Source organism: Lithobates pipiens, unplaced genomic scaffold (genome assembly GCF_037356315.1).
Source record: "Lithobates pipiens isolate NorthernLeopardFrog02 unplaced genomic scaffold, aLitPip1_a1.2 Scaffold_13, whole genome shotgun sequence".
In the NCBI taxonomy this organism is placed as follows: Eukaryota; Metazoa; Chordata; class Amphibia; order Anura; family Ranidae; genus Lithobates; species Lithobates pipiens.
The window spans coordinates 229,687,626-229,714,246 of NW_027507718.1; the positions used below are offsets into that span (position 1 = coordinate 229,687,626).

The following is a 26,621-nucleotide window of genomic DNA, read 5'->3' on the forward strand; positions in this document are numbered from 1 at the left end:
AATACACTCCAATGCATAGCATAAAGGTGAATGAAGATTTGTGGCGGGGCCTTAATAATAGACCGTACAAAAGAGGGGGCATCTCTAGATATTATGCGTATCTACAGACTAGTGTGACCAGTGTTAAATCGTCTTACATGTTAACGTGGGAAAAGGATCTCAATTCCCTCTTTGAGGTTGGGGATTGGGAAAAGGCCAGACATGCAACATTTAGAGCCTCCAAATGTGTCAACCATTGGGACAACTTTCTGAAAATGTCCAATAGAAGCTATTTAGTCCCCTCTAGACTCTCCAAGATTTTCCCGGCTGTAGATTCTAAGTGTTGGAGAGAATGTGGGGAGTATGGGTCCATGTACCATATATTTTGGTCCTGCAAAAGCCTACGTAGCTTCTGGAATGACATTTTCTCCCTCATATCCAAAATTACAGGTTTCTTCACATCACCAAGAGCGGACTTAGCCCTTCTTCACTTGAATATAGGCACTATACCCAAACAATTTCGTACTGTGGTAATCCAGATTCTCACTGCAGCCCGTATGACTATTGCATACTTGTGGAAGTCGAATAAAGACCCTAATGTATCAGATACTATTAAAAGAATACAAAGTGTTGTGCAATGTGAAAAAACCCTGGCCTATAACCAGGACTCTCTCCAAAAATTTAATGATAACTGGAAACATTGGTTAAATGAATATCCAGTACTAGAAGTGTAATTCAAGCTTATTTACTAAAATAGTAAGAGTCTTCAGGAAGGAGTGAGGAGAGGGGGGGAGAAGGTAGTCAGCAATAGTTACAGTTTTTTTTTACTTGTTCTTTTTATGTTACCCTTTATGATTTATCCCTTATTGCTAAATGTTTCAATGATACTACCTACCAGGAAGTATACAGGACCACCTTAATGGAACAAAAAAACCTTTTTATGGTACATCTGCAATTCTGGCACCGGTCTATACCAGACCTGCTTAAGGCACCTACAAGTCCATGGAGAGGGGAGGTGTCCCTTGGGGAGGCATCCCCTTGAGGTTAGCTAGAGGGGGGCGTCATGCTCCACACCAGAGCACAGCTAGATCCCATTGGGGTGCTGGGTGTGGGGAGGGCATCGCCACTCCAGAATGGTGATGGTGTACAGCTGGGAAACAAACATATTTGTATGCGATTGTACCTGCATAAAGCGAATTTGATTGTCTGTATAGTTACGCCGGTTGATATCAAGTACATACAGTACATATATTGAAGCCTCGTAACTTTCTGTTTGATCTTGAAAACTCAATAAAACGAATTGAAATAAAATGTACGCTGAGCTGCACATGTGCACCACTGTTGTGGCGCTGAAATAAATAAATAAATGACTCCTGTGTGCATGCATAGAAGTCATCTCATTGCTAACCTGCAGACCAAAGGGTGAAGACCTGATATCCAGTAGAAGTGAGAAGATGTCAGTGGTTGACAAGGGGTCTAACGATCGCATGGCTAATTTGGCATCATGGGACCTTAGTGAAATTTGTTAGGACTTTTACATCATAATATTTTTAACACCTATAATGTCTGGTTCTTGCATATATCCTTTGCTTCAGATTTTCTATTAGTCCCTAAAAAAATTGAAATAAGTAATATTTATCCTTTGAAAAAATATCCTAGCTTTAAAATGTATTTTTTACAGTATGCTACCTTGTACAGGATACAGTTATAATTTATAGGAACATTAGTCTGTTTGTCATTATTATAATGCAGCATAGAATATTCCTCTTAGAACCTTAAAATACCAAAATCTAATGGACATGTAATTCTCTTTTCAAATGTAGACCTCAAAGACCCAGGAAAATCTATAATTTGGCTTTAATTTTAATTTGATATTTTGTTTGCAGTGTAATTTCTTTAAATAAACATATTTGCTAATTTATTTGAAATAAATTATTATTATTTTTCTTTCTTTTTTTTGCAGATTTTCATTTGTTAAAAGGCTGGTCACTTTATAAATATGCCAGACGAAGCTGGCCATTTACCCTTCTACTATGGCAGCATATCCCGTGCTGATGCAGAAGAGTTTCTCAAGATGGCTGGAATGATTGATGGTCTTTTCTTGCTTAGGCAGTGCCTGCGAACTCTTGGTGGCTATGTTGTCTCTATGGTCTTCAATCTACAGTTTTACCATTATCCTGTGGAGCGACAGCTAAATGGAACTTATGCTATATTTGGAGGAAAGCCTCATTGTGGGCCAGCTGAACTTTGTGAGTACTACTCTAAAGAAGCAGATGGGTTGTGCAGTGTCCTCCGGCGACCTTGCAATCGGCCAAGTGGGGTAGAATGCAAGCCTGGAGTTTTTGATAGCATTCGAGATAACATGATGAGAGAATATGTGAGACAAACTTGGAATCTAGAGGTGAGTAAGAAAAGATTTTTGCATCACACAGAACATTTGTGTCATCTGTACCTTATTGGTTATGCAGCACACCGCCAAAAGAGCCGCTGGTAGATTTGGTCCTATTCCCCCCCTCGGATCACACAAGGCCGGGCACACAGCATTTTCCAAATTTTGCAATGGCTCAGTCTAGGGTTTCTTTCTTATGGTCTTATTGGGGAACAATAAACACTTGGTAAGGAGTATGGGATACCCCAGAACTGAAAAACTGTACAACTTGAAGATTGCTTGACTTCTTGTTGCTATGCACAAACTTCTGGCTGTATCGCACAATCTCTGGCTGCATTGCACAACTCCTGGCTGCAGTGCACTTGTAAGAAAAATACCCCAAGTCTCCACTCCCCAGGGGCTGTCTGCTCCGTATTACACTGTGTCAGTGGGGAAAAGTATGCGCTGTGTCACCTTGTGTAGGTAATTCAGTAAACACAGGGGCCCGCCAAGGCCCATCCTGGGCACTCTGAGTGTCCAGTTTCACCTACATAAGCATGCTGTAAAAGCAGCAGATGGTAGTGGGGGGGCCCAGGTCAGCTTTTGCATCGGGGCCCACAAGCTTTAAGCTACACCTCTGATTTCAAAGAATATGAAACATATTTCAACTAACATAGCTACCCAAATCTGTTTTGACATTAACCTCCTGTAATCTGCGAAAGAGCAATACTGGGATAGAATTCATTGCATTCTGACTGAATCAGTGCTCCAATGTATTGCTCAGTGCTGTCAGCCTCCCTTCCTGAATGTTCTTAAAGGAGTAAATAAGAATGCCTTTTTTTTTTCTTTTTATTCTTTATTTAGTATTTTTTTCCATACAAAAAATATAAAACATAATATACAAAGGAAAACATCGTCCCCCCCCCCCTCCATTGTTCCCATTTCTTTCGGAATTTCTTTTTATCACTCTCCTCACCCTCTTCCCATCCCTCCATTCTATACATATTCTCTACTTTCTCTATCCATTCCCTCAGTTTTGGGGCTTCCAACTGTCTCCAATTTTTTGGAATCAAGCTCTTTGTCGCATTTATTAAATGTCCTATGAGGGCCTCTTTATACTTTTGTGTTGGGGTGTCTGTACCGTGGAAGAGACATGTCCAAGGGTTTTCTAATACCTGAGTTCCTGTTATTATTTTTATCAGAGCTAATATTTCCCTCCAAAACTTTCTAATTTTTGGGCATTCCCACCAAATGTGTGCCGCACACCCTCTCCAACACATCCTGGATTGATCTTCTTGATATCTTGTCATCATATCTGGTGTCCTATACCACCTAACAAGACTTTTATAATTCATTTCTATTGTAATGAGATTTTTAGATGTCCAGTATGTTAAGTGCAATTTTTTTTCTATATTCTGTTTCTCCCCTAGTGGTCCTATTTCTTCTTCCCATTTTTTTATATAGGTAGGTACCTCCATCTCATCCATTCCTCCCAGCATTTTATATATCTGTGAGATGTTTACCCTTATTGTTTTCCCTTCGCACATCCGCTCTAGAGCATTCAGATCTTCTCCACTTCTCAACGGTTGTGGCAATGATGAGACAAAATGTCTGAGCTGGAGGTACCGCCATCCATTTATATCCATGTACTCCTGTAATGTTCCTAAAGTGTTTAATTTACCCGCTTTTATTATGTGTCTCAATTGAGTGTCTTCTCTTCTAATCCAATGTCCTCCCATAGTGCTCTTCCCCGGTGGAAATAGATTATTTTCTTTTAGTGCCATTAATGGGAAATTGTATTTCCATTTATTATGTTTGTGAATTCCGTCCCATATTCTAAAAACATTTTTTGTGAGTGCAAGTGTTGTTGGTCCTAGTGATCTATGTTTTGGTGGTATCCAAATTTCCTTTCCTAGTCGTGTCTCTGCGGAGCTGTGTTCTATTGCCACCCATCTCTTTTCATTATCTAGGTTTATCCATTCCGCCACCTGTGTTAACACTATAGATTCATAGTATTTCTTAAAATCCGGTACCTTTAGGCCTCCCCTCTCTTTTCCCAATTGTAATACCTTTAAAGCTATTCTAGGTTTCTTATTTTTCCAAATGAGCTTGGTTATTAAGGATTTAATAATATTGAAATAGACTGGAGGGATATATATCGGTAACATCTGTAACTTGTATAATATTTTTGGTTGAATGATCATCTTAAGGGCATTTATCCGGCCAAACCAGGACAATGGTTTCATCATTATTTTTTTCGTATCTTCTCTTACTTCATCCAGCAGGGAGATATAATTTATCTCATAAATTTTCCTTAGTGAGGCTACCAGTTTTATGCCTAGATATTTAATTTCCTTCTTCCACAGGAAGGGAAATTCACCCTTAATATCCTGTTCTTCCCTATTGCTCGTGTTGACATTTAACACTTCTGTTTTCTTTGAATTTATTTTAAAGTTTGATAATTCTTCGTACTGCTCGATCATCTTTACCAAATTTGGCATGGAGATTCTAGGTTTCGTCACATAAAATAAAACATCGCACGCAAATGCGGCTACCTTATGTGTCTCTTCCCCTACCTCAATTCCTCCTATATCAGGATTCTTCCTCACTGTCACCAACAGTGGTTCTAATGTCAACACGAACAATATAGGTGAAAGTGGGCATCCCTGTCTAGTCCCATTATACACCCTGAAGGGGTCGGACAAATTACCGTTTACCCTTACCACTGCCATTGGACACTCGTAGAGTGTCTTTATCCAACTCAGGATTTGGGTACCAAATCCCATTTCCTTCAGTGTGCCCATCATGAATCCCCAGTCTACTCGATCAAAAGCTTTTTCTGCATCTATTGATAAGAGCAGACTGGGGATTCTACATTCTTGAATTTTCTCGAGAAGCAATAGTGTCCTTACTCCTGTAGTTATCCCTTCCCTCTCGGCCCCCCACGAACCCCACTTGGTCAGGGTGGACCAGGTTTGGGACAAATTTTTTCATTCTAGTAGCTAATATTTTTGCAAACAGTTTTATATCAGTATTTAACAATGAGATTGGTCTATAATTTGAGCATATCAAGCCCTCGCTCCCTTCTTTCAGTATTGTAGTAATAATTGCTAGAGAAGCTTCCTTACCCAGACCATATTTTATACCTAGGCCATTAAAATATGCACATAACCTTGGTGACAATATTTCACCGAATTTCTTAAGATATTCTATTGTATAGCCATCCGGTCCCTCCTGTCGTTTCTTTTATTGCTTGGTTTACTTCGAGTACTGTTATAGGGGACTCCAATTCCTGTGCTATTTCTTGTGATAATCTAGGGACCTTGGCATTTAATATGTATTCTTTAATTTTTCCCCATCTGCTGTTCTCTTGTTGTTCTGTCTCCTTTTTTCTGACCCAATATAATTGCTCGTGGTATTCTCTAAATAACTCTTTATCTTTAGTCTTATACTTGGTCTCACTATTTTTATCTAGTATTTTCTCGATAAAATTTTTTGCTTTCTTTTTCCTCAATATCCTAGCTAAGCTCTTTCCATTCTTATTTCCCCACATATATCGCTCTTTTGCTATTTTATAATATCCTCTCCTTACTTCTTGCTCTATTATTTCCTCCAGCTCTAATTTTTTAATAGCTAAACTCCGTTGTAACGCCTGTATCTGTCCTTGTCCATTCTGTTTCTCTATTTTATGTTGTAATTCTAATCTTCTGATTTCTTCTCTTAATTCCTTTACCTTATTATTCCTTTCTCTTTTTCTTTTTGCCCCAAGGGAAATATATATTCCTCTTATTTAGGCCTTATGTGCCTCCCATAGTATGTTCTCTCCCGTCTCTTCCTTCCCATTTGAGGCAAAAAAAAATTCCAACTCCTTTCTTATTATTTCCTCTCCTTCTACATCTAATAATTCTTTGTTACGTTTCCAAGTAAACAGGGGTTTCTTCACCTCTGGAATATTAATTCTCATATTTATGGGTGCATGGTCTGAGAGGGTCCTGATTCCGATGTCCGTATCTACCACTTCCTCCAATATCTGGTGTTCCACCAACCAGTAATCTATCCTGGTGTATATCCCATGCACGGGGGAGTAGAACGAATAATCTCGTTTCTTCGGATGTTGCATTCTCCACACGTCTATCAGCTGTAATTCGGCCATCCATTGTTTAATTACATTCCGCTGTACGTTCCCTGTCTCCCGTGCATGGGACAAACTATCCAGTCTCGGATTCATCAGAAAATTCAGGTCTCCTGCTACAATCACCCTCCCCTCCTTAAATTCCCAGAGTTTTCCCAGTGTCTTTCTCAGATAGGTTATTGGGTTCTCATTCGGGCTATATATATTTGCCAAGGTATATTTTATTCCCCATAATTTTCCTTTTAAAAACAGGAACCTCCCTTCTGGGTCCCCCATCCTGCCCTCTACCTTAAATTGTATATCCCGGTCTAGCCCCACCGCTACTCCCCTTGTTCTACTTGAAACTGAGTCTCCATAGAACCAGGTCGGGTGCCTTGGGGAATACAGTCTTATTTTACTTTCATGGGTTAAGTGCGTTTCCTGCAAGAACACAATCTCTGCATTAAGTTGCTCCAATTCTCTTAGTATCTTAAACCATTTGTTTGCTACATTCAGACCTCTCACATTATATGACATGGGGGGGGGGGGAGAGGAGGGGGGGGGGGGAGAATAACCTATAGCTTAAGACCTCGAGTAAAGGGCATTATTTGGGTTCCAGTATGACAATGGTAAACTGTGTGTCGTATAATGTGAGAGGTCTGAATAAGAATGACTTTTAAGTGTACATCTGCTCTTTCATTATGCAAAAAAATAATTATATATATATATATATATATATATATACAGTGCCTTGCGAAAGTATTCGGCCCCCTTGAACTTTTCAACCTTTTTCCACATTTCAGGCTTCAAACATAAAGATATAAAATTTAAATTTTTTGTGAAGAATCACCAACAAGTGTGACACAATTGTGAAGTGGAACGACATCTATTGGATATTTTAAACTTTTTTAGCAAATAAAAAACTGAAAAGTGGTGCGTGCAAAATTATTCGGCCCCTTTACTTTCAGTGCAGCAAACTCACTCCAGAAGTTCAGCGAGGATCTCTGAATGATCCAATGTTGTCCTAAATGACTGATGGTGATAAATAGAATCCACCTGTGTGTAATCAAGTCTCTGTATAAATGCACCTGCTCTGTGATAGTCTCAGGGTTCTGTTGAAAGCGCAGAGAGTATCATGAAGACCAAGGAACACACCAGGCAGGTCCGTAATACTGTTGTGGAGAAGTTTAAAGCTAAAGATTTGGATACAAAAAGAATTCCCAAGCTTTAAACATCCCAAGGAGCACTGTGCAAGCGATCATTTTGAAATGGAAGGAGTATCAGACCACTGCAAATCTACCAAGACCTGGCCGTCCCTCTAAACTTTCAGCTCAGACAAGGAGAAGAGTGATCAGAGATGCAGCCAAGAGGCCCATGATCACTCTGGATGAACTGCAGAGAACTACAGCTGAGGTGGGAGAGTCTGTCCATAGGACAACAATCAGTCGTACACTGCACAAATCTGGCCGTTATGGAAGAGTGGCAAGAAGAAAGCCATTTCTCAAAGATATCCATAAAAAGTCTCGTCTAAATTTTGCCACAAGCCACCTGGGAGACACCCCAAACATGTGGAAGAAGGTGCTCTGGTCAGATGAAACCAAAATCAAACTTTTTGCCCACAATGCAAAACGATATGTTTGGCGTAAAAGCAACACAGCTCATCACCCTCAACACACCATCCCCACTGTCAAACATGGTGGTGGCAGCATCATGGTTTGGGCCTGCTTTTCTTCAGCAGGGACAGGGAAGCTGGTTAAAATTGAGGGGAAGATGGATGCAGCCAAATACAGGACCATTCTGGATGAAAACCTGTTGGAGTCTGCAAAAGACCTGAAACTGGGACGGAGATTTATCTTCCAACAAGACAATGATCCCAAACATACAGCAAAATCTACAAAGGAATGGTTCACAAATAAACGTATCCAGGTGTTAGAATGGCCAAGTCAAAGTCCAGACCTGAATCCAATCGAGAATCTGTGGAAAGAGCTGAAAACTGCTGTTCACAAACGCTCTCCATCCAACCTCACTGAGCTCGAGCTGTTTTGCAAGGAAGAATGGGCAAGAATGTCAGTCTCTCGATGTGCAAAACTGATAGAGACATACCCCAAGCGACTTGCAGCTGTAATCGCAGCAAAAGGTGGCTCTACAAAGTATTAACGCAAGGGGGCTGAATAATTTTGCACGCCCCACTTTTCATTTTTTTATTAGTTAAAAAAGTTTCAAAAATCCAATAGATTTCGTTCCACTTCACAATTGTGTCCCACTTGTTGGTGATTCTTCACAAAAAATAAAATTTTTATATCTTTATGTTTGAAGCCTGAAATGTGGCAAAAGGTTGAAAAGTTCAAGGGGGCCGAATACTTTCGCAAGGCACTATATATATATATATATATATATATATATATATATATATATATATATATATTGTCTTTATTTAAATGCTTGCCTGGAGATGAGTGTTAACTCTTACATTTGAGTCATGATGCATACAGGTCTAACCTTATATTTCCATTGCAGTGTGGGAATTTTCTTACGGTCGCCATATACAGTACGAAATATGCTTGTATTTTTTCTAGGTTAGTTGTACAAAGACAGGCTGGATGCCTTTTATTCAACTAAACTGGCTATATACTAGTAGAATTTCATTAAAAAAGTTTCATTTTATGAATGTTTATTACATCTTTTTATTTGTTGGTAGGGTCAAATTGATGTTTGTTTTTAACCACAGTGATGAGAAAATTTGAGGGTGCAGGATGGAAATTTTTTCTCAAAAGAGCAAGTTTCTAACAGTGTATGTGGTTTTCATTCAGGAAGTTACATTCATTCTAAAATCGAATGCTAAAAGCACTGGGGAAAGATTCTTCAGACCATCACTGGATTCCTTTATCAAGGATATCATGGGGAAAAGAGCACCTTTTTGCCATTGCAAAAGAAAGCTAAGCCTTGGGTGGAAAAACCTTCCACTTTAGAGATTTATAGCTCCTATCATTTCTGAAAGCCGGGAACTACAAGCGTTGACTGTCCAAGTCCTCCAGGCTTGAGGAAAAGCTTTGTTTTTGTTTTTTTTATTTGGGTTTTTAGTGTTGGCTCACTCTGTTCAAGGAAAAGGTTGCCACCATCCCTATCTTAATAATTTAGTTTCTTATGCCCCATACACACAGTCGGACATTCCGACCACAAAATCCGTCAGATTTTGTTGTCGGAAAATTCAGATGGAAAAAGTCAGATGGAGCCCACACATGACCGGATTTTCCAACAACAAGATCCGATTGCACATTTTCCGTCGGAAAAGTCAGACCGTGTGTACAGGGCATAACAAACAAAATCCAATAGAGGGTTTTAAGAAACAAAATACCGTATATACTCGAGTATAAGCCGAGATTTTCAGCCTCTTTTTTGAGGCTGAAAGTGCCCCCCTCGGCTTATACTCGAGTCATCGCTGTCTGCCCGCTCGATCAGCGTGTCGAGCAGACAGACAGCGGCCATTCTAGAATTCAAAAGCCGCGCCTCCGGCTCCGCCTTCGCCTGTGATAGGCGGAACACTGAATTTCCCAGCAGCCTGTGTTCCGCCTATCACGGGCATCGTCTCATCCTCGTACTACGGACGAGGATGAGACGATGCCCGTGATAGGCGGAACACAGGCTGCTGGGAAATTGAGTGTTCCGCCTATCACGGACATCCGATAGGCGGAACAGCAGTCAGTGGGAAATTGAGTGTTCCGCCTATCACCGACGGAGGCGCGGCTTTTGAATCCTAGAATGGCCGCCGACGAAGAGCTGAAGGACGGAGGCTCGGCTCGGGACGGGACGGGCCGGGCCGGGACGGGCCGGGACGGGCCGGGACGGGACGCAGGCTGGACGGGACGCAGGCTGGACGGGACGCAGGCTGGACGGGACGCAGGCTGGACGGACACAGGCAGGCTGGACACAGGTAGGCTGCACGGACACACACACACACACACACACACACACACACATGGACACACACACACACACACACACACGGATGCATGGACACACACACACACACACACACACGGATGCATGGACACACACACAGGGATGGATGGACCCACAGGGATGGACGGACACACAGGGATGGACAGGCATGTCTCACCCTCGGCTTATACACGAGTCAATAATTTTTTCCAGTTTTTTGGGGGTAAATTGGGGGCCTCGGCTTATATTCGGGTCGGCCTATACTCGAGTATATACGGTAGTTTTTTTTTTTTTTTTTTTGTTTTGTTTTGTTTTGTTTTTGTTTGAAGCCACTTACTGTGGACTGTTTCACTACCTCTGCTGGTAGTTTATTTAAAGCATCAACTACCCTTTCAGTAAAATATTACTTTCTAATATTAGTTTTGAACTTTCCTCCAGTTAGTTTGAGGTCATGTCCCCATGTTCTTGATTTTGGTTTCATCTTGAAAAAACCGCCCTCCTGAACCTTATTCACCTCCTTGATGTATTTAAGACCCCTTTCACACCACACCGCTGATAGCGTGGGCGGTAAAACGCCGCTATTTTTAGCGGCGTTTTACTGCCGGATTTGCGGTGCATTTCGGCCGCTAGCGGGGCGCTTTTACCCCCCGCTAGCAGCCGCGAAAGGGTTAAAACCGCCGGCAATACACCGCAATAGCGGCGTTTTGCCGGTGGGATTACAGCGCTGCCCCATTGATTTCAATGGGGAGCAGCGGTGGAGGAGCAGTAAACACACCGCTCCTTCACCGCTCCAAAGAAGCTGCTGGCAGGACTTTGTTCTGACGTCCTGCCAGCGCACCGCTGTAGTGTGAAAGCCCTCGGGCTTTCACACTACAGACAATGGTGCAGCTTCTTTAGGGCGTTTTGCAGGCGCTATTTCTAACGCTATAGCGCCTGCAAAACACCCTGGTGTGAAAGGGGTCTAAAGGTTTCAATCATGTCTCCCCTTTCCCTTCTTTCCTCCAGACTGCACATATTAAGTTCCTGAAGTTGCTCTCAATGTGTGATATGCCCTAAACCTTTCACAATTTTTTACCCGTCTCTGAACTCATTCTATTTTATCAATCTTTGTGTAAGTGAGGACACAGTATTCTAAATGAGGTCTCACTAAAGATCTATATAGACCCCCCTATTGATACATCCTAGCATTCTATTCGCTTTTCCATTGTCTGGACACACCAGGGGCGGACTGACCATTAGGGCACTCGGGCGCCGACCGAGGGCCTGATGTCAAGCAGGGGGCCCCACAGTGTTGCCAACCACCCATAGGTTTTAACCCCTTTTTGGGGCTGCCCGTTAAAGTTTGTTATGGGCAACGGTGCCCATAAAAAAGATGGCCGTGAGTCAAACATGGAACTGCGCATGCGCTCCGAAGCTGCCCGGGCTCGAGAAAGCTTGTACACGCTCGTCCGGGCGGTAGCATATGCAGTAACCAAATTGCGCCTCCCAGCTCCATTTTCGAATAGACGATTGGGACTCTATGGCGGTTGGTGGCTCGTGCAGTGCACGCGCCATAGGCAGAGGTCCAGACAGAGGAGCCGAGCAGGGGTGAGGACTGAGGAGGAGGAGAGTAAAACTGTGGGGAGTGAGAGCGGAGGACATCTCTGGGAGACCGGAGGCAGTGGAGGGTGAAGCTGTAGCATGCAGGGGAGGGACCGAGACTGATGTGTTCTGTCCACTATCATATTACTTTTCCACATCATCAGTGCTGTGTCCTCCTGTGTTTCACCTCTGGTGAAAGGGGCAAAGGAGGAGCACACAGCACACTGATGATGTGGAGAAGTAATATGATGGTGGACAGAGGAGGAGGCTACTGTGAGGGGGTGAGGAGGACACTATCGTATTCGCATCCTCTGTTCATCTCCTTCAGTATGTCCACAGCTTCTGTCCACCTCCTGTAGTATGTCCACAACCTCTGTCCACCTCCTGCAGTATGTCCGCAACCTCTGTCCACCTCCTGTGTTATGTCCGAAGCCTCTGTCCACCTCCTGTAGTATGTCCGCCACCTCTATCCACCTCCTTTAGTATGTCCGCAGCCTCTGTCCACCCCCTGCAGTATATCCGCAGTCTCTGTCCACCTCCTGTAGTATGTCTGCAGCCTCGGTCCACCTACTGTAGTATGTCCTCAGCCTCTGTCCACCTCCTGTAGTATGTCCGTAACCTGTCCATGTCATGTACCTGGGGGTGAGCCTGAAGTGTAGAGAAAGGCCTCCTGTACAACTCCGGCCCAAGAGCCGCTGGTAGTGGGACAGCTGGCACTGGGGCACGGTGGAGTAAGAGTGCCTGGAACAAGTCCTGAAGTCTATGCAGGTAGGTGCCAGGAACACACAGGTAGGAAGCCGGACTTGGCTGCTAGCAGGCTGGAATTTATCCGGATCACGGACAGGTCTTGGCAGCAGAGGAGCAGACCGGGTAAAACAGCAGGCAGGAGCGTAGTCAGGTCACAGGCAGATTAGGCAACGGGTAGGCAGATCAGATATAACAGCGGGCAGAAGCGTGGTCAGGTCACAGACAGGTCTGGCAACTGGTAGGCGGATCAGTTATAACAGCAGGCAGAATCATAGACACAGGGTAACAGAACTTCCGCTGTACATCAAGCAGCAACCAGACAGCGCTGAGTTCTATGTTTAAATAAGCCGTCTGGCGCCAGTTCTGGTAACAGGCGCACGCGTGAACACGTGCGTGAACACGCACGTGAACATGCACCCACTGATGTGCCCGTGGCAGATCTGGGTGAACTTTGTTGCCACCTGCGCACAGGTGTACGCCTGAGGATGTCAGCTGTGTTCTGTGGGCGACTTCCCTGACAGTCCACCTCCTGCAGTATGTCCACAACCTCTGTCCACCTCCTGCAGTATTTCCGCAGCCTCTGTCCACCTCCTGTAGTATGTCCACAGCCTCTGTCCACCTCCTGTAGTATGTCCCCAGCCTCTGTCCACCTCCTGTAGTATGTCCGCAATCTCTGTCCACCTCCTGCAGTATGTCCGCAACCTCTGTCTACCTCCTGTATCGTGTCCACAGCCTCTGTCCACCTCCTGTATCGTGTCCGCAGCCTTTGTCCACCTCCTGTATCATGTCCATAGCCTCTGACCATCTCTTGTCTTTTATCATGTCTTCAGTCTCTGAGGGGGATCCTAGAAAGGAGTCAAGAGTGGGAGCGCCGCCGGGATGGGGGTTACGGGAAGAGACATGTGTGTGGACTGTGGAGAGGGGACTATAGAATAAAACCAGAGCTGTCAAGCTGAAGCCGTCTGGCTGAGACGTGCACGGTGCACCTGAGAAGAGGTCAGTGACAGCGCCGTAGGGCCAGTCTGGGGGGGGTCACTGATGTAAGGAGGGGAGTGAATACAATAATGTAAGGGGGCACTGATATAAAGGTCCCCCCCATATTAGTAACCCCCCTTACCATAGTGTATTCACTCTGCGGAAGGTGGCCTCTATTCACCAGAGCCCCCCTCTACGTCAGAGTTCCCCTTTACATATGAGTTCCCTTGCACTATAGTTACATAGTAAGGTTGAATAAAGACACCAGTCCATCCTGAGTGCCTACAATTGTCCCTATCCCTGTACATTGCACACTCACATCAGTCCCTACCCTCAAGGAGCCCACAATCCAAGGTCCCCATTTATATACTAGGGCCAATTTTTTTGGACAGAAACCAATTAGCCTACCTGCATGTCTTTGGAGTGTGGAAGGATTACCCAGAGGAAACCCACGCAGGCACAGGGAGAACATACAAACTCCAGGCAGGTAGTGTCATGGTTGGGATTCAAACCAGCCACCCTTTTTACTGCTAGGTGAGAGTGCTAACTACACCACTGTGCCGCACTATAAGGTGGAACTCTGTGCTGGCTGGGTTATAGTAACCTGACCTTCATGTAAATTGAGAAATATGTTTTTTGACTTTTGTTTAACTTAAACACATTGCTAATAGCATTAGCAATGTGTTTATAGTTCAAATATTGATATTTGCACTGTTTAGCACTAAAAACAGTTATTTAAGGTACTTTTTTGCAGTGCCAGTAAATAATGTGAATCTGCCAGTAAATTTCATGATTTTTTGCCAGTAAAAACTGGTGCCGTTTGTAAATTTTGTTGTTCTGCCAGTAAATTTCACTTCGGGGGGGGGGGGGGGGTGTCAACACTGGGGCCCCATGAGACTCCCCCTGTCAGTCCCAATCTCTACTTATCTCAGAGCCAAGTGCCGGAACAAGTCCCAGCACTGAGCTCTGGTAACTAGGCTGACAGGGGTTCGCTAGTGTTGGACAGTGAGTCAGGATTAGGGATGAGCTCGGTGTTCGACTCGAACGCATGTTCAACTCGAACATTGGCCGTTCGTCTGTTCGGCGAATTCAGAACTTTGTGGACCACTCGCAGGATGCCTATGGCCAATTATAGCTCAGGGGGTTTAGTACACGCCACACACTATAAAAGGCTGCCAGCGCGGTGGCCTTGTGTAGTGTGTTCCGGCATCCAGGGAAAGAGCAAGATAGGCAGGGACAGTGTTCTTTTCTCAGGCATCTGCAGGAGTTAAAGTGGGTGTTGTGTGCCCCCAGCACAGTATACACCTGTATCTACCCTTTTTTGCTGGTGTTCTCTAATACAGGCATCTGCAGGAGTTAGTGGGTGTTGTGTGCCTTCAGCACAGTATACACATGTATCTACTCTTTTATGCTGTTGTTCTCTAATACAGGCATCTGCAAGAGTTAGTGGGTGTTGTGTGCCTCCAGCACAGCACAGTATACACCTGTATCCACCCTTTATTGCCTGTGTTCTCTAATACAGGCATCTGCAGGAGTTAAAGTGGGTATTGTGTGCCTCCAGCACAGTATACACCTGAAGATACCCCTTATTGCTGGTGTTGTCTGTTGCATATCTTGCATATTAGCCTTTAAAATTAGCACTTTTGATTTTGAACGTTTGAGTCCCATAGACTTTAATTGAGTTCTAAAGTTCGTACGAATTTTTGGTCCGTTCGAAGGTTCTGGTGCGAACCAAACCAGGGAGTGTTCGGCTCATCCCTAGTCAGGATATCTTCTGTAACTGGGCTCCCTCCTGCAGTGATTCCCCTCTGACTATAGCAGCTGAGCCGACATCTCTCCCACCTGAGCCTGAACACAGCTCACTGAGGATCCTCCTCTTCGGCTCCACAGTACACAGACAGGAGGGGGAAGAGCTGGGGAGAAGAGATCTTACACTACAGGAGCCACGCTGATTCTGAAGTCTGTGTATAGTTTGTGGATAGGGGAGTGGGTTGGGGGCAGGTAATTCATGGAGAAGGGGGGTATAGGAAAAGATGTGCTGGGGGGGTCTTTGAAGGAAGAGGACATGTGCTAATAAGGGGGATTTCAAAACCGACCCCCCTTCCCCAAAGCAAAGAGTTGCCACTTTCCCCTCTCTGCCCCCATCCCAGGGGTCCCTCTCTGTCCCCATCCCAGGTGCCCCTCTCTGCTCCCATCCCAGGGGCCCCTCTCTGCCCCATCCCAGGGATCCATCTCTGTCCCCTCCCAGGGATAAATCTGCCCCATCCCAGGGATCCCTCTCTGCCCCATCCCAGGGATACATCTCTGCTTCCATCCCAGGGATCCCTCTCTGCTCCCATCCCAGGGGCCCCTCTCTGCCCTCATCCCAGGGGCTCCTGTCTGCCCCCATCTCTGCAAAGGTTGTGCAACCATATGCAGCGACCAAGTGGCTAAAGCAGGCTATAAGGAGGCGTTTTATTGCCTCATCAGATAACCTACTTTAACCCCTTGGATCCCACACTAGCATGCTGCTACTGCGTGCATTACACAAGGTTGGTGTTTGCAGAGTGGTCCTATTTACTTGATTGGGTCACAATCACCCACCAAAAGCAACAGGGGGTATAATTCCTGCCGCAGCATGTGTAGATCCTCAGCTGCTGCCTGCAGTTAAAGGGGGTAGAGACCAATGTATGTAATGTGGGCAGTGTGACAGGGACACAGGGGGAGCCCCGTGATCTCCTATTGACTGGGGGGCCCATGAGATGTCAGTCCGCCCCTGGGAAACACTGTTTGCTCATTTTGCAATCATCTGAAATAACCCCCAAATCTTTTTCTTTTGTAGTGCTGGCTAACACTGTACCCCAATGTTGTACTTTCTCAAGGGATTCTTTTTCCCTAGGTGCATTATTTTACATTTAGAAACAATGAACTGCGGTCTCTACTGCTTTGACAATTTTTCCCTGCAATGCAAAATCATGTTCCATGTTACAGACACCTCCAGAGATATCAACTCTATTACCCACCTTTGTGTCATCAGCAAAAATACATAGTACCTTGCCCAACAAACCTTTAGTTATATCACTTACATATAGATTAAATAGAACAGGACCTAGTACAGAGCCTTGTGGTACATCACTAGTGACTCCTCTCTGTTCTGAGTGAACCCCATTTACAACCACACTCTTGTATCTATCAGTTAGCCAACTGCATAGCCCCTGAACCATCCAAGGGTTAAGTCCTAGGTTGTACAGCTTTTGTATTAGATCATTATGTGGAATTGTATCAAATGCCTATCAATACACAAGTATTTCCACTCAAAGTCTACCAAATTCTCAGACAAGTCTTTTTCTGCAAAGACTGCCCTTGTCCCTCAACAGACTCCAAGATAGAGATATCACAGTAAATTATTTTTGATTTTATTTTGGATAGAGTGTGTTACGGTAAAAACCTCTGTAGACACAACAGGAAGTGAGGGTATGTCTTCCAAATGTGGGGGATATCCCTTTTTAGACAAATGTCATGGGACCAAGTGTCCCCACTGGAAAATTTCCCCTCTGTTCCTGTTCTGGTGACAACTCAAAATTTTGGATTTACCCAATAGCTTAATTTCCAGTGACATTGGTGATCAGGACAACTAGAGAGAGTGAACCTCCATAGCAGGAACACAGACAGCAAATAATACATAGCAATTGTCCTCATCACCCTTTCCAAATCTAAAAAAATTACATTTAATTATACAGTACTGTAATTTAAACTTAGAAGCCAATTGAGCACTGAATGGGAACATCAAAGAATGGCAGAAGCCCTTATTCCAGTTTAACAAAGACCCTGCAGCAAATTTTAAATTTTTTGTTTCCTCTTCTCTGGACATTTGTGGGTAAATCTAAAAGAACTGCTGAGGCAAAAGCTGAAAATGGGTGAGGATCTATGTAAAAATATGTAATTATTCATGTTTCTCTAGGGCAGCATGATGTCTGAAATATAGCCCTCCAAAAAAGTTAGATCTCTAGCATTAGTGTCAAGTCCATATTTTATCAGAATAGATATAAACAAAGAGAATAGGGACTTTCAAGGTGCAGATTAACACACAATTATTGTTAAAATGTAACCATTTATTTTGTTTCAATTAAAAAGATTAATTTAAACCAAGAATCACAGATAATCAAATTTGTGTGAAAAAGTATTTGCTCCCTTTCATATTTTTTTTTTTATTGCATCTTTGTCACACTTAAATGACTCAGATCAAACTAATTTTATCATTACACAAAGATAACCCGCGTAACTACAAAATGCAGTTTTTAAATAATGGTTTCCTTTAAGGCAAACAAGCTGTCCAAACCTGTCTGACTTTATGTGAAATGTGAAATTATGAGTAATTGCCCCCAAACCTAATAACTGTTTATGCCACTCTTGGTGGCTAGTGATGGACGAACTTCCGACGGGACGTTTCGCGAACGCGGACCGCGAACACGGCCGATAGTTCGCGAACCAGAACGTTCGCGGCGGGCCCCATTGACTTCAATGGGAGGCGAACTTCGCAAACCTACAGGTCAAATTTGCAGCCACAAAATAATTACTAGCTGTGCAAACATAGTCCCACCACATGGCCAATGACATAACACATGTATGAGGTGAATCTGGGATCGCAAACAACAAGCATTCTTTTTTTATATGGGAAATTGTTGTGACAATTCAGGACTGTGGAGCGCATGAAGGCAATGGAGGAGAGGGAAGGTCAGGGACCAGGGTAGGCAAAGAAGAGGGTGCAGGAGATGATCACCAGCAGCGTGACATACAGTAATAACACCTGCACCGTGATAGAGTCATCTGACACCAGCCCTGTGATAGAGAGCACTGACATCAGCAGCGTGACATACAGCAATCACACCTGCACCATGATAGAGTCATCTGACAACAGCACCGTGATAGAGAGCACTGACATCAGCAGCGTGACATAAAGCACTAACACCAGCACCGTGGTATACAGCACTGACAGCAGCACTGTGATAGAGAGCACTGACATCAGCAGCGTGACATAAAGCACTAACACCAGCACCGTGATATAAAACACTAACACCAGCACCGTGATATACAGCACTGACAGCAGCACCGTGATAGAGAGCACTGACATCAGCAGCGTGACATAAAGCACTAACACCAGCACCGTGAAATACAGCACTGACAGCAGCACCGTGATAGAGAGCACTGACATCAGCAGCGTGATATACAGCACTGACAGCAGCACCGTGATAGAGAGCACTGACATCAGCAGCGTGACATAAAGCACTAACACCAGCACCGTGAAATACAGCACTGACAGCAGCACTGTGATAGAGAGCACTGACATCAGCAGCGTGACATAAAGCACTGACATTTGCACCGTAAGCAGCCCCAGGAGGAAGTCAGCATAGCACAGGGATGGTGGGAGCCCCTCATAATGAGCATAGCACAGGGATGGTGGGAGCCCCTCATAATAAGCATAGCACAGGGATGGTGGGAGCCCCTCATAATGAGCATAGCACAGGGATGGTGTGAACCCCTCATAATAAGCAGCCCCAGGAGGATGTCAGCATAGCACAGGGAAGGTGGGAGCCCTTCATAATAAGCAGCCCCAGGAGGATGTCAGCATAGCACAGGGATGGTGGGAGCCCCTCATAATAAGCAGCCCCAGGAGGAAGTCAGCACAGCACAGGGATGGTGGGAGCCCCTCATAATAAGCAGCCCCAGCTGTAAGTCAGCACAGCACAGGGATGGTGGGAGCCCCTCATAATAAGCAGCTCCAGGAGGAAGTCAGCACAGCACAGGGATGGTGGGAGCCCCTCATAATGAGCATAGCACAGGGATGGTGGGAGCCCCTCATAATATGCACAGCAGAGGTACAGCCCCAGGAGGATGTCAGCACAGCACAGGGATGGTGGCAGCCCCTCATAATAAGCAGCCCCAGTAGAAATATGACACCGCTCAACCTCTTCAAACAGGAGGGTACGGGCATATAGTACGGTGTGCTTTTTTTGGACAAGGAAGTGAGCCAAATGAAGAAAGAAGGTCTCTGTGCTTGATTAAAATAATTGTTTATAGACATATACATGGTCTACTGGTCCCATGTGTTGAATTCCTCCGAGATCCATGCCTCATTCATTTTTAGAAATGTGAGGTAGTTAACACTGTCGTGAGCTAGGCGAGTACGCTTATCGGTCACGATCCCCCCTGCTGCGCTGAACGTCCTTTCGGACAGGACACTGGATGAGGGGAAAGCCAACAGTTCCATTGCAAATTGGGCAAGCTCTGGCCAGAGGTCAAGCCTGCCCACCCAGTAGTCCAGGGGTTCATCACTCCTCAGAGCGTCCACATCGGCCGTTAACCCGATGTAGTCGGACACCTGACGGTCTAGGCGTTCCCTGATGCTGGATCCGGATGACACCTGTCGATGGGTCGGCTGAAAGAATGACCTCATATCCGAAGTCACCATCACATCTTCAAACCGACCTCTTCTTGCAGGCGCTGTTGGATTGGTACCCGCAACTCCTTCTCTGGGAGTGGGAATTGCTCCTCTGCCAGCACACGCAAAGGCAGAATGCAGCATTTCTCGAAGCAAGGCCTGGAAGTGCTCCATTCTGCCAGCCCTCTGTGACGGCGCTAACATTTCCGGCATTTTGTGTTTGTACCGGGGGTCTAAGTACGTTGCCACCCAGTACTGGTCCTTGACCCTTATGCTTTTTATATGGGGGTCCCTATTAAAACACTGGAGCATGAAGGCCCCCATTTGCACTAAAGTGGAAGCGGTGTGGTGGCCTGGCTCCTGCTCATCATCCAGGATAATGTCGTCCTCTTCATTCTCCTCTCCCCATCCACGCACAACAACAGGGGTCCCAGAAAGGTTTAAAGCATGCTCTTCTTGCTCCTCCTCATCCACCCCGGCACCATCCTCCTCTGACTCCTCTTCAGACTCCTGTTGTTCACTTGTCTCAGATAGAGTAGCCCCCCCTGGGAATTCATCCAGCATTGCGACTTCCTCATCTTCCCGCTCCTGCTCCTCCACAGCTTGATCAATGACACGACGCAATGCACGCTCCATAAAGAAGGCATAAGGTACCATGTCACTGATGGCGCCATGGCTGCGACTGACCAGTTTAGTGATCTCCTCAAATGGGCGCAGAAGTCTGCATGCGTCGCGCATGAGCAGCCACTGGCGCGGTGAAAAAAACCCCAGCTCCCCAGAACCTGTGCTGCCGCAGAGTTCATACAGGTAGACGCTAACTGCACGTATCTTCTGGAGCAGCCTATAAAGCATATAGAAGGTTGAGTTCCATCGCGTTGGGCAATCGCAAATAAAACGTCTGACCGGCAGATTGTGTCGCCGCTGAATGTCAGCAAGGCGAGCCATGGCCGTGTAAGATCTTCTGAAATGGGCCGAGATTTTCCTTGCCTGCCGCAAGATGTCCTGGACCCCAGGGTATTTGACAAGGAATCGCTGCACGACCAAGTTTAAGACGTGTGCCATGCATGGCACGTGCGTGATTTTGCCCTGTTTCAATGCGCTAAGCAGATTGGCACCGTTGTCACACACCACTTTACCAACTGTCAAATTGAGCAGTGTTAGCCACTGATCTGCCTGTGAACGCAAAGCTGAAAGGAGTGCCGGGCCAGTGTGGCTCTTGGCTTCCAGGCACAACAGACGCAGCACGGCATGGCAACGTCTCACCTGGCATGTCGAATAGGTTCTGGGGAGCTTGGGCGGCGCAGCGGAAGAGACGCTAGCAGCGGAAAAGGAGGAGTCAGCTGAGGAGGAGAGGGAGGAGGAAGGAGTAGGAGGAGGAGGAGAAGAAGTCAGGCCTGCATGCAATCCATGGCGGTAAAACCAAATCTACACGGGTGCCACGGGTTACATGCTTGACGGCCGTCAGAAGGTTCACCCAGTGGGCAGTAAAAGTGATATACCTTCCCTGCCCGTGTTTGCTAGACCACGTGTCTGTGGTCAGATGTATCTTGGCACCGACACTGTGTGCCAGAGATACATTCACTTGCCACTGAACATGGCCATATAGCTCTGGGATGCCCTTCTGTGAGAAATACTTCCTTCCTGGGACCTTCCATTGTGGTGTTCCAATGGCCACAAATTTGCGAAAGGCCTCCGAGTCCACCAGTTTATATGGCAGTAGTTGGCGGGCTATGAGTTCTGACAAGCCAGCCGTCAACCATTGGGCAAGAGGGTTATCCGGCGTCATCATTTTTTTACGCTCGAACATTAGGCCCACGGAAGCCTGCCTTTTTGCAGAAAAACGTGAGCTTGGCATAATGGAAGGTGGAGTGGAGGACAATTGTGAGGAGAGAGGAGAAGGAGAAGTAGAAGACGAGGCTGGACGGTGAGAGCCTGGAGTGTGACTTTGTGTGTTCCGTTGCTCCCACTCGGCTCGGTGATGGCTGCTCATGTGCCTTCTTAAGGCGGTCGTCCCTAGGTGAGTGTTGGGCTTACCGCGACTAATGCGTTGACTGCAAAGATTGCAGATGGCAACGCTATTGTCAGCAGTGGACACGTTAAAAAAATCCCCCACTGTGGAGCCATATACCGGTGTCCTGGGAGTGCCAGATGTGACCGTACATGGTTGATGACTCGCTCCTGATACATTTGCAGTCTGCTTTGTCCCTCCTGTACAATGTAAGTTATTCCTGCTTCTCCTCCCTATCTGCTGGTCCATATCTCCCTCTGAACTCCCCTCCTCTTCCTCTCTTGTGGGCACCCACGTGACATCACTAGACACGTCATCATCAATGTCACCTTCCCCACCGCTATAAGTAGAGATCTCGGAGTAGGCAGCAACACCAGGGACCAACCTCCTCCTTGGGCTGATCTGGGTACTGTCGTCAGACTGCTGAGTGGCACTTGTTGCTACCTCCTCTTCCTGATCCAATACCAAGAGTGGCTGCGCATCAGAAATGTCTTGATATGGATCGGAAAATAATTCCCGTGACTCAAGCGGAAGGTATGTGGTGGGGGTGGTGGTGTTGTTGGTGGTAGGGTCTTTGGTGCAGATCGAGAGGATGAGGAGGGTGCAGTAGAGTAAGGCTGAGTGAGCCACTCAACCAAGTCTGGTGCGTCCTTTAAAGTAATTGAACGCACCTTCTGCAACTTCCCACTTTGGCTCAAGCCTGTTGCTCCTGCCCTACCCCTACCACCCCTGCGGAAGGGCCTGCCTCTTCCTCTGCCTGTCATTTTTTAAATGACCCTGTGACAAAACTCTCAGTCCCTATACCGATGAAGGACTGCTGCAGTATAGGGCAGGGGTCAGCAGTAGTGCACCTCAACCCTATGTATTGTGGACCTATACCAGTCCTTATAGAATGGCAGACTGTACCTCACTCAACCCTATGTACTGTAGAACCCTAGACAGACCAAGTTACCAGTCCTTATAAGGACCTTTGTGGAACAAGTAGGTTGTGACTGATTAGCAGACTGTACGTCAGTCCCTATACCGATGAAGGACTGCTGCAGTATAGGGCAGCGGTCAGCAGTAGTGCACCTCAACCCTATGTATTTTGGACCTATACCAGTCCTTATAGAATGGCATCCTGTACCTCCCTCAACCCTATGTACTGTAGAACCCTACACCAGGTTAATACCAGTCCTTATAAAGGACCTTTGTGGAACAAGTAGGTTGTGAATAATTAGCAGACTGCAGCAGAAGGGCAGCAGTCAAGTATAATATTCTTTCTATATTTGGAAGAAAGAATATTATACGTGTACAAGCCTATTACCATACCACTGATACCAGTCCTGAAAAGAACCTTTGTGGACCTAATATAGTAACAGCTACTGATTAAACTGACCCTCACTGCCTCACACACTGCTTCCTGCCTGTCCCTATATAAACTGACAAAACAGAGGCTACTGGAACAATAACTGGAATATCACTTTTGTGGACCTGATAGTAACAGCTAATGACTAAACTGACTGTCCCTACAGCAGACACACCGTCCTGTCCCTTTCTCTAAACTGACAAAAGACGCTCAGGCTGCTGCAACAATCAGTAGCACAGCAAACCTATATACACCTAACACCTATACCAGTCCTGAAAAGAACTTTTGTGTACCAAATAGCTAGCGATTTGGGTCACTGCAATCTCTCCCTGCTCCACACAGCAACCTCTCCCTATAGTGACAGAAGAAAGAATGTAAAATGGCCACCGGATCGGGTGTATTTATAAGTTAGGGGGAATGTCCAAGTGTCCATGTGCTGTAATGTCTCAATTGGCTGTCCTGTACCCCATGATGGTTGTGTCATCATAGGTCAAAGTTCTTTTACACAGTAAACACGGAAGTCCACCGGGCGAACGGCGGCAATAGTCCACCGATTGGACGAATCGCGAACAGCCGAAATTCGCCGCGAAACGACCGCCGGGCGAACCGTTCGGCCATCACTATTGGTGGCAACAACTGCAATCAAGCATTTGCGAAAAATGGCATTGAGTCCTTCCCATCGCGGTCGAGCAATTATGGCCCACTCTTCTTTGCAGAATTGTTTTCATTCAGCCATATTGGAGGGTTTTCCAGCATGAATGGCCTGTGTAAGGTCATGATACAGCATCTTAATTGGATTTAAGTCCAGGTTTTGACTAGGCCACTCCAAAACCTAAATTTTACTTTGTTTGAACCATTTGGAGGTGGAGCTGCTGTTGTGTTTCGGATCATTGTCCTGCTGCATAACCCAAGTGCACTTGAGCTTGAGGTCACGAACTGATGACTGGACATTCTCCTTTAGGATTTTCTGGTAGAGCTCAGAATTCATGGTTCCATCAATTATGGTAAGTCATCCAGGTCCTGAAGCTGCAAAGCAGCCCCAGACCATCACGCTACCACCACCATGTCTGACTGTTATGTTTATGCCAGATGTAATGGGATGCACACCTTCCAAAAACTTACATTTTTTTCTCATTAGTCCACCAAATATTTGCCCAAAAGCCTTGGGGATAATCAAGATGTTTTTAGGTAAATGTGAGATGAGCCTTTGTGTGCTTTTTGGTCAGCAGTGGCTTTGGCCTTGGAACTCTCCCACGGATGCCATTTTTGCCCTCTCTCTTTCTTATTATTGAATCATAAACACTGATCTTACCTGAGGCAAGTCAGGCCTGCAGTTCTTTGGATGTTGTTCTGGTTCTTTTATGACCTCCTGGATGAGTCGTCATCATTACTCTCAGAGTAATTTTTGTAGGCCGGCCACTCCTGGGAAGGTTTACCACTGTTCCATGTTATCTCCATTTGTGGATAATGGCTCTCCCCGTGGTTCACTGGAGTTACAAAGTCTTAGAAAGGGCTTTGAAACCCTTCCTAGACTGATATATGTACATTACTTTGTTTCTAATCTGTTCTTGATTTTTTTTAGATTGTGCATGATGTGTGGCTTTTTGTGATCTGTTAGCATGCTTCAATTCATCAGACAGCTTCTATTTATATGACTTCTTGATTCAACAGGTCTGGCAATAATCAGGCTTGGGTGTGGCAAGTGAAATTTAACTCAGCTTTCCAAAAAAATTTTGGTTAATCACAATGCATTCATGATTCAGCATGGGGGGGGGGGGCAATTACTTTTTCACATAGGGTCAGACAGGTTTGAACAGCTTTTTTTCCTTAATAAATGAAATAATAATTTAAAAACTGCATCTTGGATTTACTCGGGTTATCTTTGTGTAATATTAAAATTTGTTTGATGATCCGAATCATTTAAGTGTAAGAAATATGCAAAAAAAGAAAAAATCAGGACAGGGCAACTACTTTTTCACACAACTGCAGTTTACATATTCCATGTTACAGTAGATGCATCAATCTCGACACGTTTCACCTAATGATTTTCGGCTTCTTCAGGAGTTGATGCATCTATGACAAACTATCTACAAAAAAATATACACATTAAGAATTAAAGAATTATACAAACAATATACATGTACAGAATAAGATTCAAACAAGGTTTTAAGTCATATATATTTTAAATTTTTATTAATATATCCAATATATATACAATTTGTATCAGTTTAAAGTTACAAAGAATATTTTCCTTTTGGATTTTTTGTTCACACAGGGAGAGGCACTAGAACAAGCAATTATAAGCCAAGCTCCACAAGTGGAGAAGCTCATTGCTACCACTGCCCATGAACAGATGGCATGGTACCATGGAAACCTAAACAGAAATGAATCAGAGAGAAAGCTGTACTCAGGAGCACAACCAGATGGTAAATTTCTGTAGGTATCTTGCAAGTATATAATAATTAATTATTAGAACATTCTATTGCTTACTTCTAAAAGTTGACATTAAACAATATACTTAGTCTCCAAACATTGTCCATACACATCCACTACTTGTCATATAATTGTTTCTTACTGTGTTTTCCTGCTTCTTTGTAATGCCCTCTGTGCGCTTCCAAACCTCTCCTTTCCCCCTTTACCCCATCACTTCCACTTGTTCCAAGGAGCAGTGCACATTTGTTGTGGTCAATACAAATCCCTTAGCCTACAGTCCAAAGTCCATATTGAGAGGGAGCAACACAGGGTGGCTATGTTCCTACATACAATGGCACCATGGAGAATGACTATAGCCACTCTGTGAAGGAAGTTGGATTACAAAAAAAAAGGAATTTGTAGATTTGTGGGAGAACAATAGAAGGTACTTTTTTTTCGTTTAGAATACATATATGACTATAATACCTTTAAATCAAAGTTTAGCATCACTTTAAAGCTGAATCCCATCTTTTAATATGATTTACATAGTTAATTTGGGCCAGCTTGGCCCAAATGAACTATGTCCCTCATTGACATGTGAGGCTGCTGGCTGTCGAGGCTGCATACAGCATACCACACTGTATTCTGGGTTCCGCACAGTTGTTGATTGGAGGAAGATCTCTAGAATGAATATTGAGTTGTTTCAAAAAGAAATTCATGAATGGAATAAAACTG

The 26,621-nt window shown here is 44.9% G+C and overlaps 1 protein-coding gene across 1 annotated transcript in view; it reads left to right on the forward strand.

The window, feature by feature from the left end:
* ZAP70 (zeta chain of T cell receptor associated protein kinase 70) overlaps nt 1–26,621 on the forward strand; it is a 168,195-nt gene that overhangs the window by 67,806 nt on the left and 73,768 nt on the right. The window contains exons 2-3 of the mRNA XM_077476316.1: nt 1,943–2,380; nt 25,750–25,910. Coding sequence (XP_077332442.1) covers nt 1,979–2,380; nt 25,750–25,910 — 563 coding nt within the window. The 5' untranslated portion in view covers nt 1,943–1,978. The remainder of the gene's footprint in view (nt 1–1,942; nt 2,381–25,749; nt 25,911–26,621) is intronic.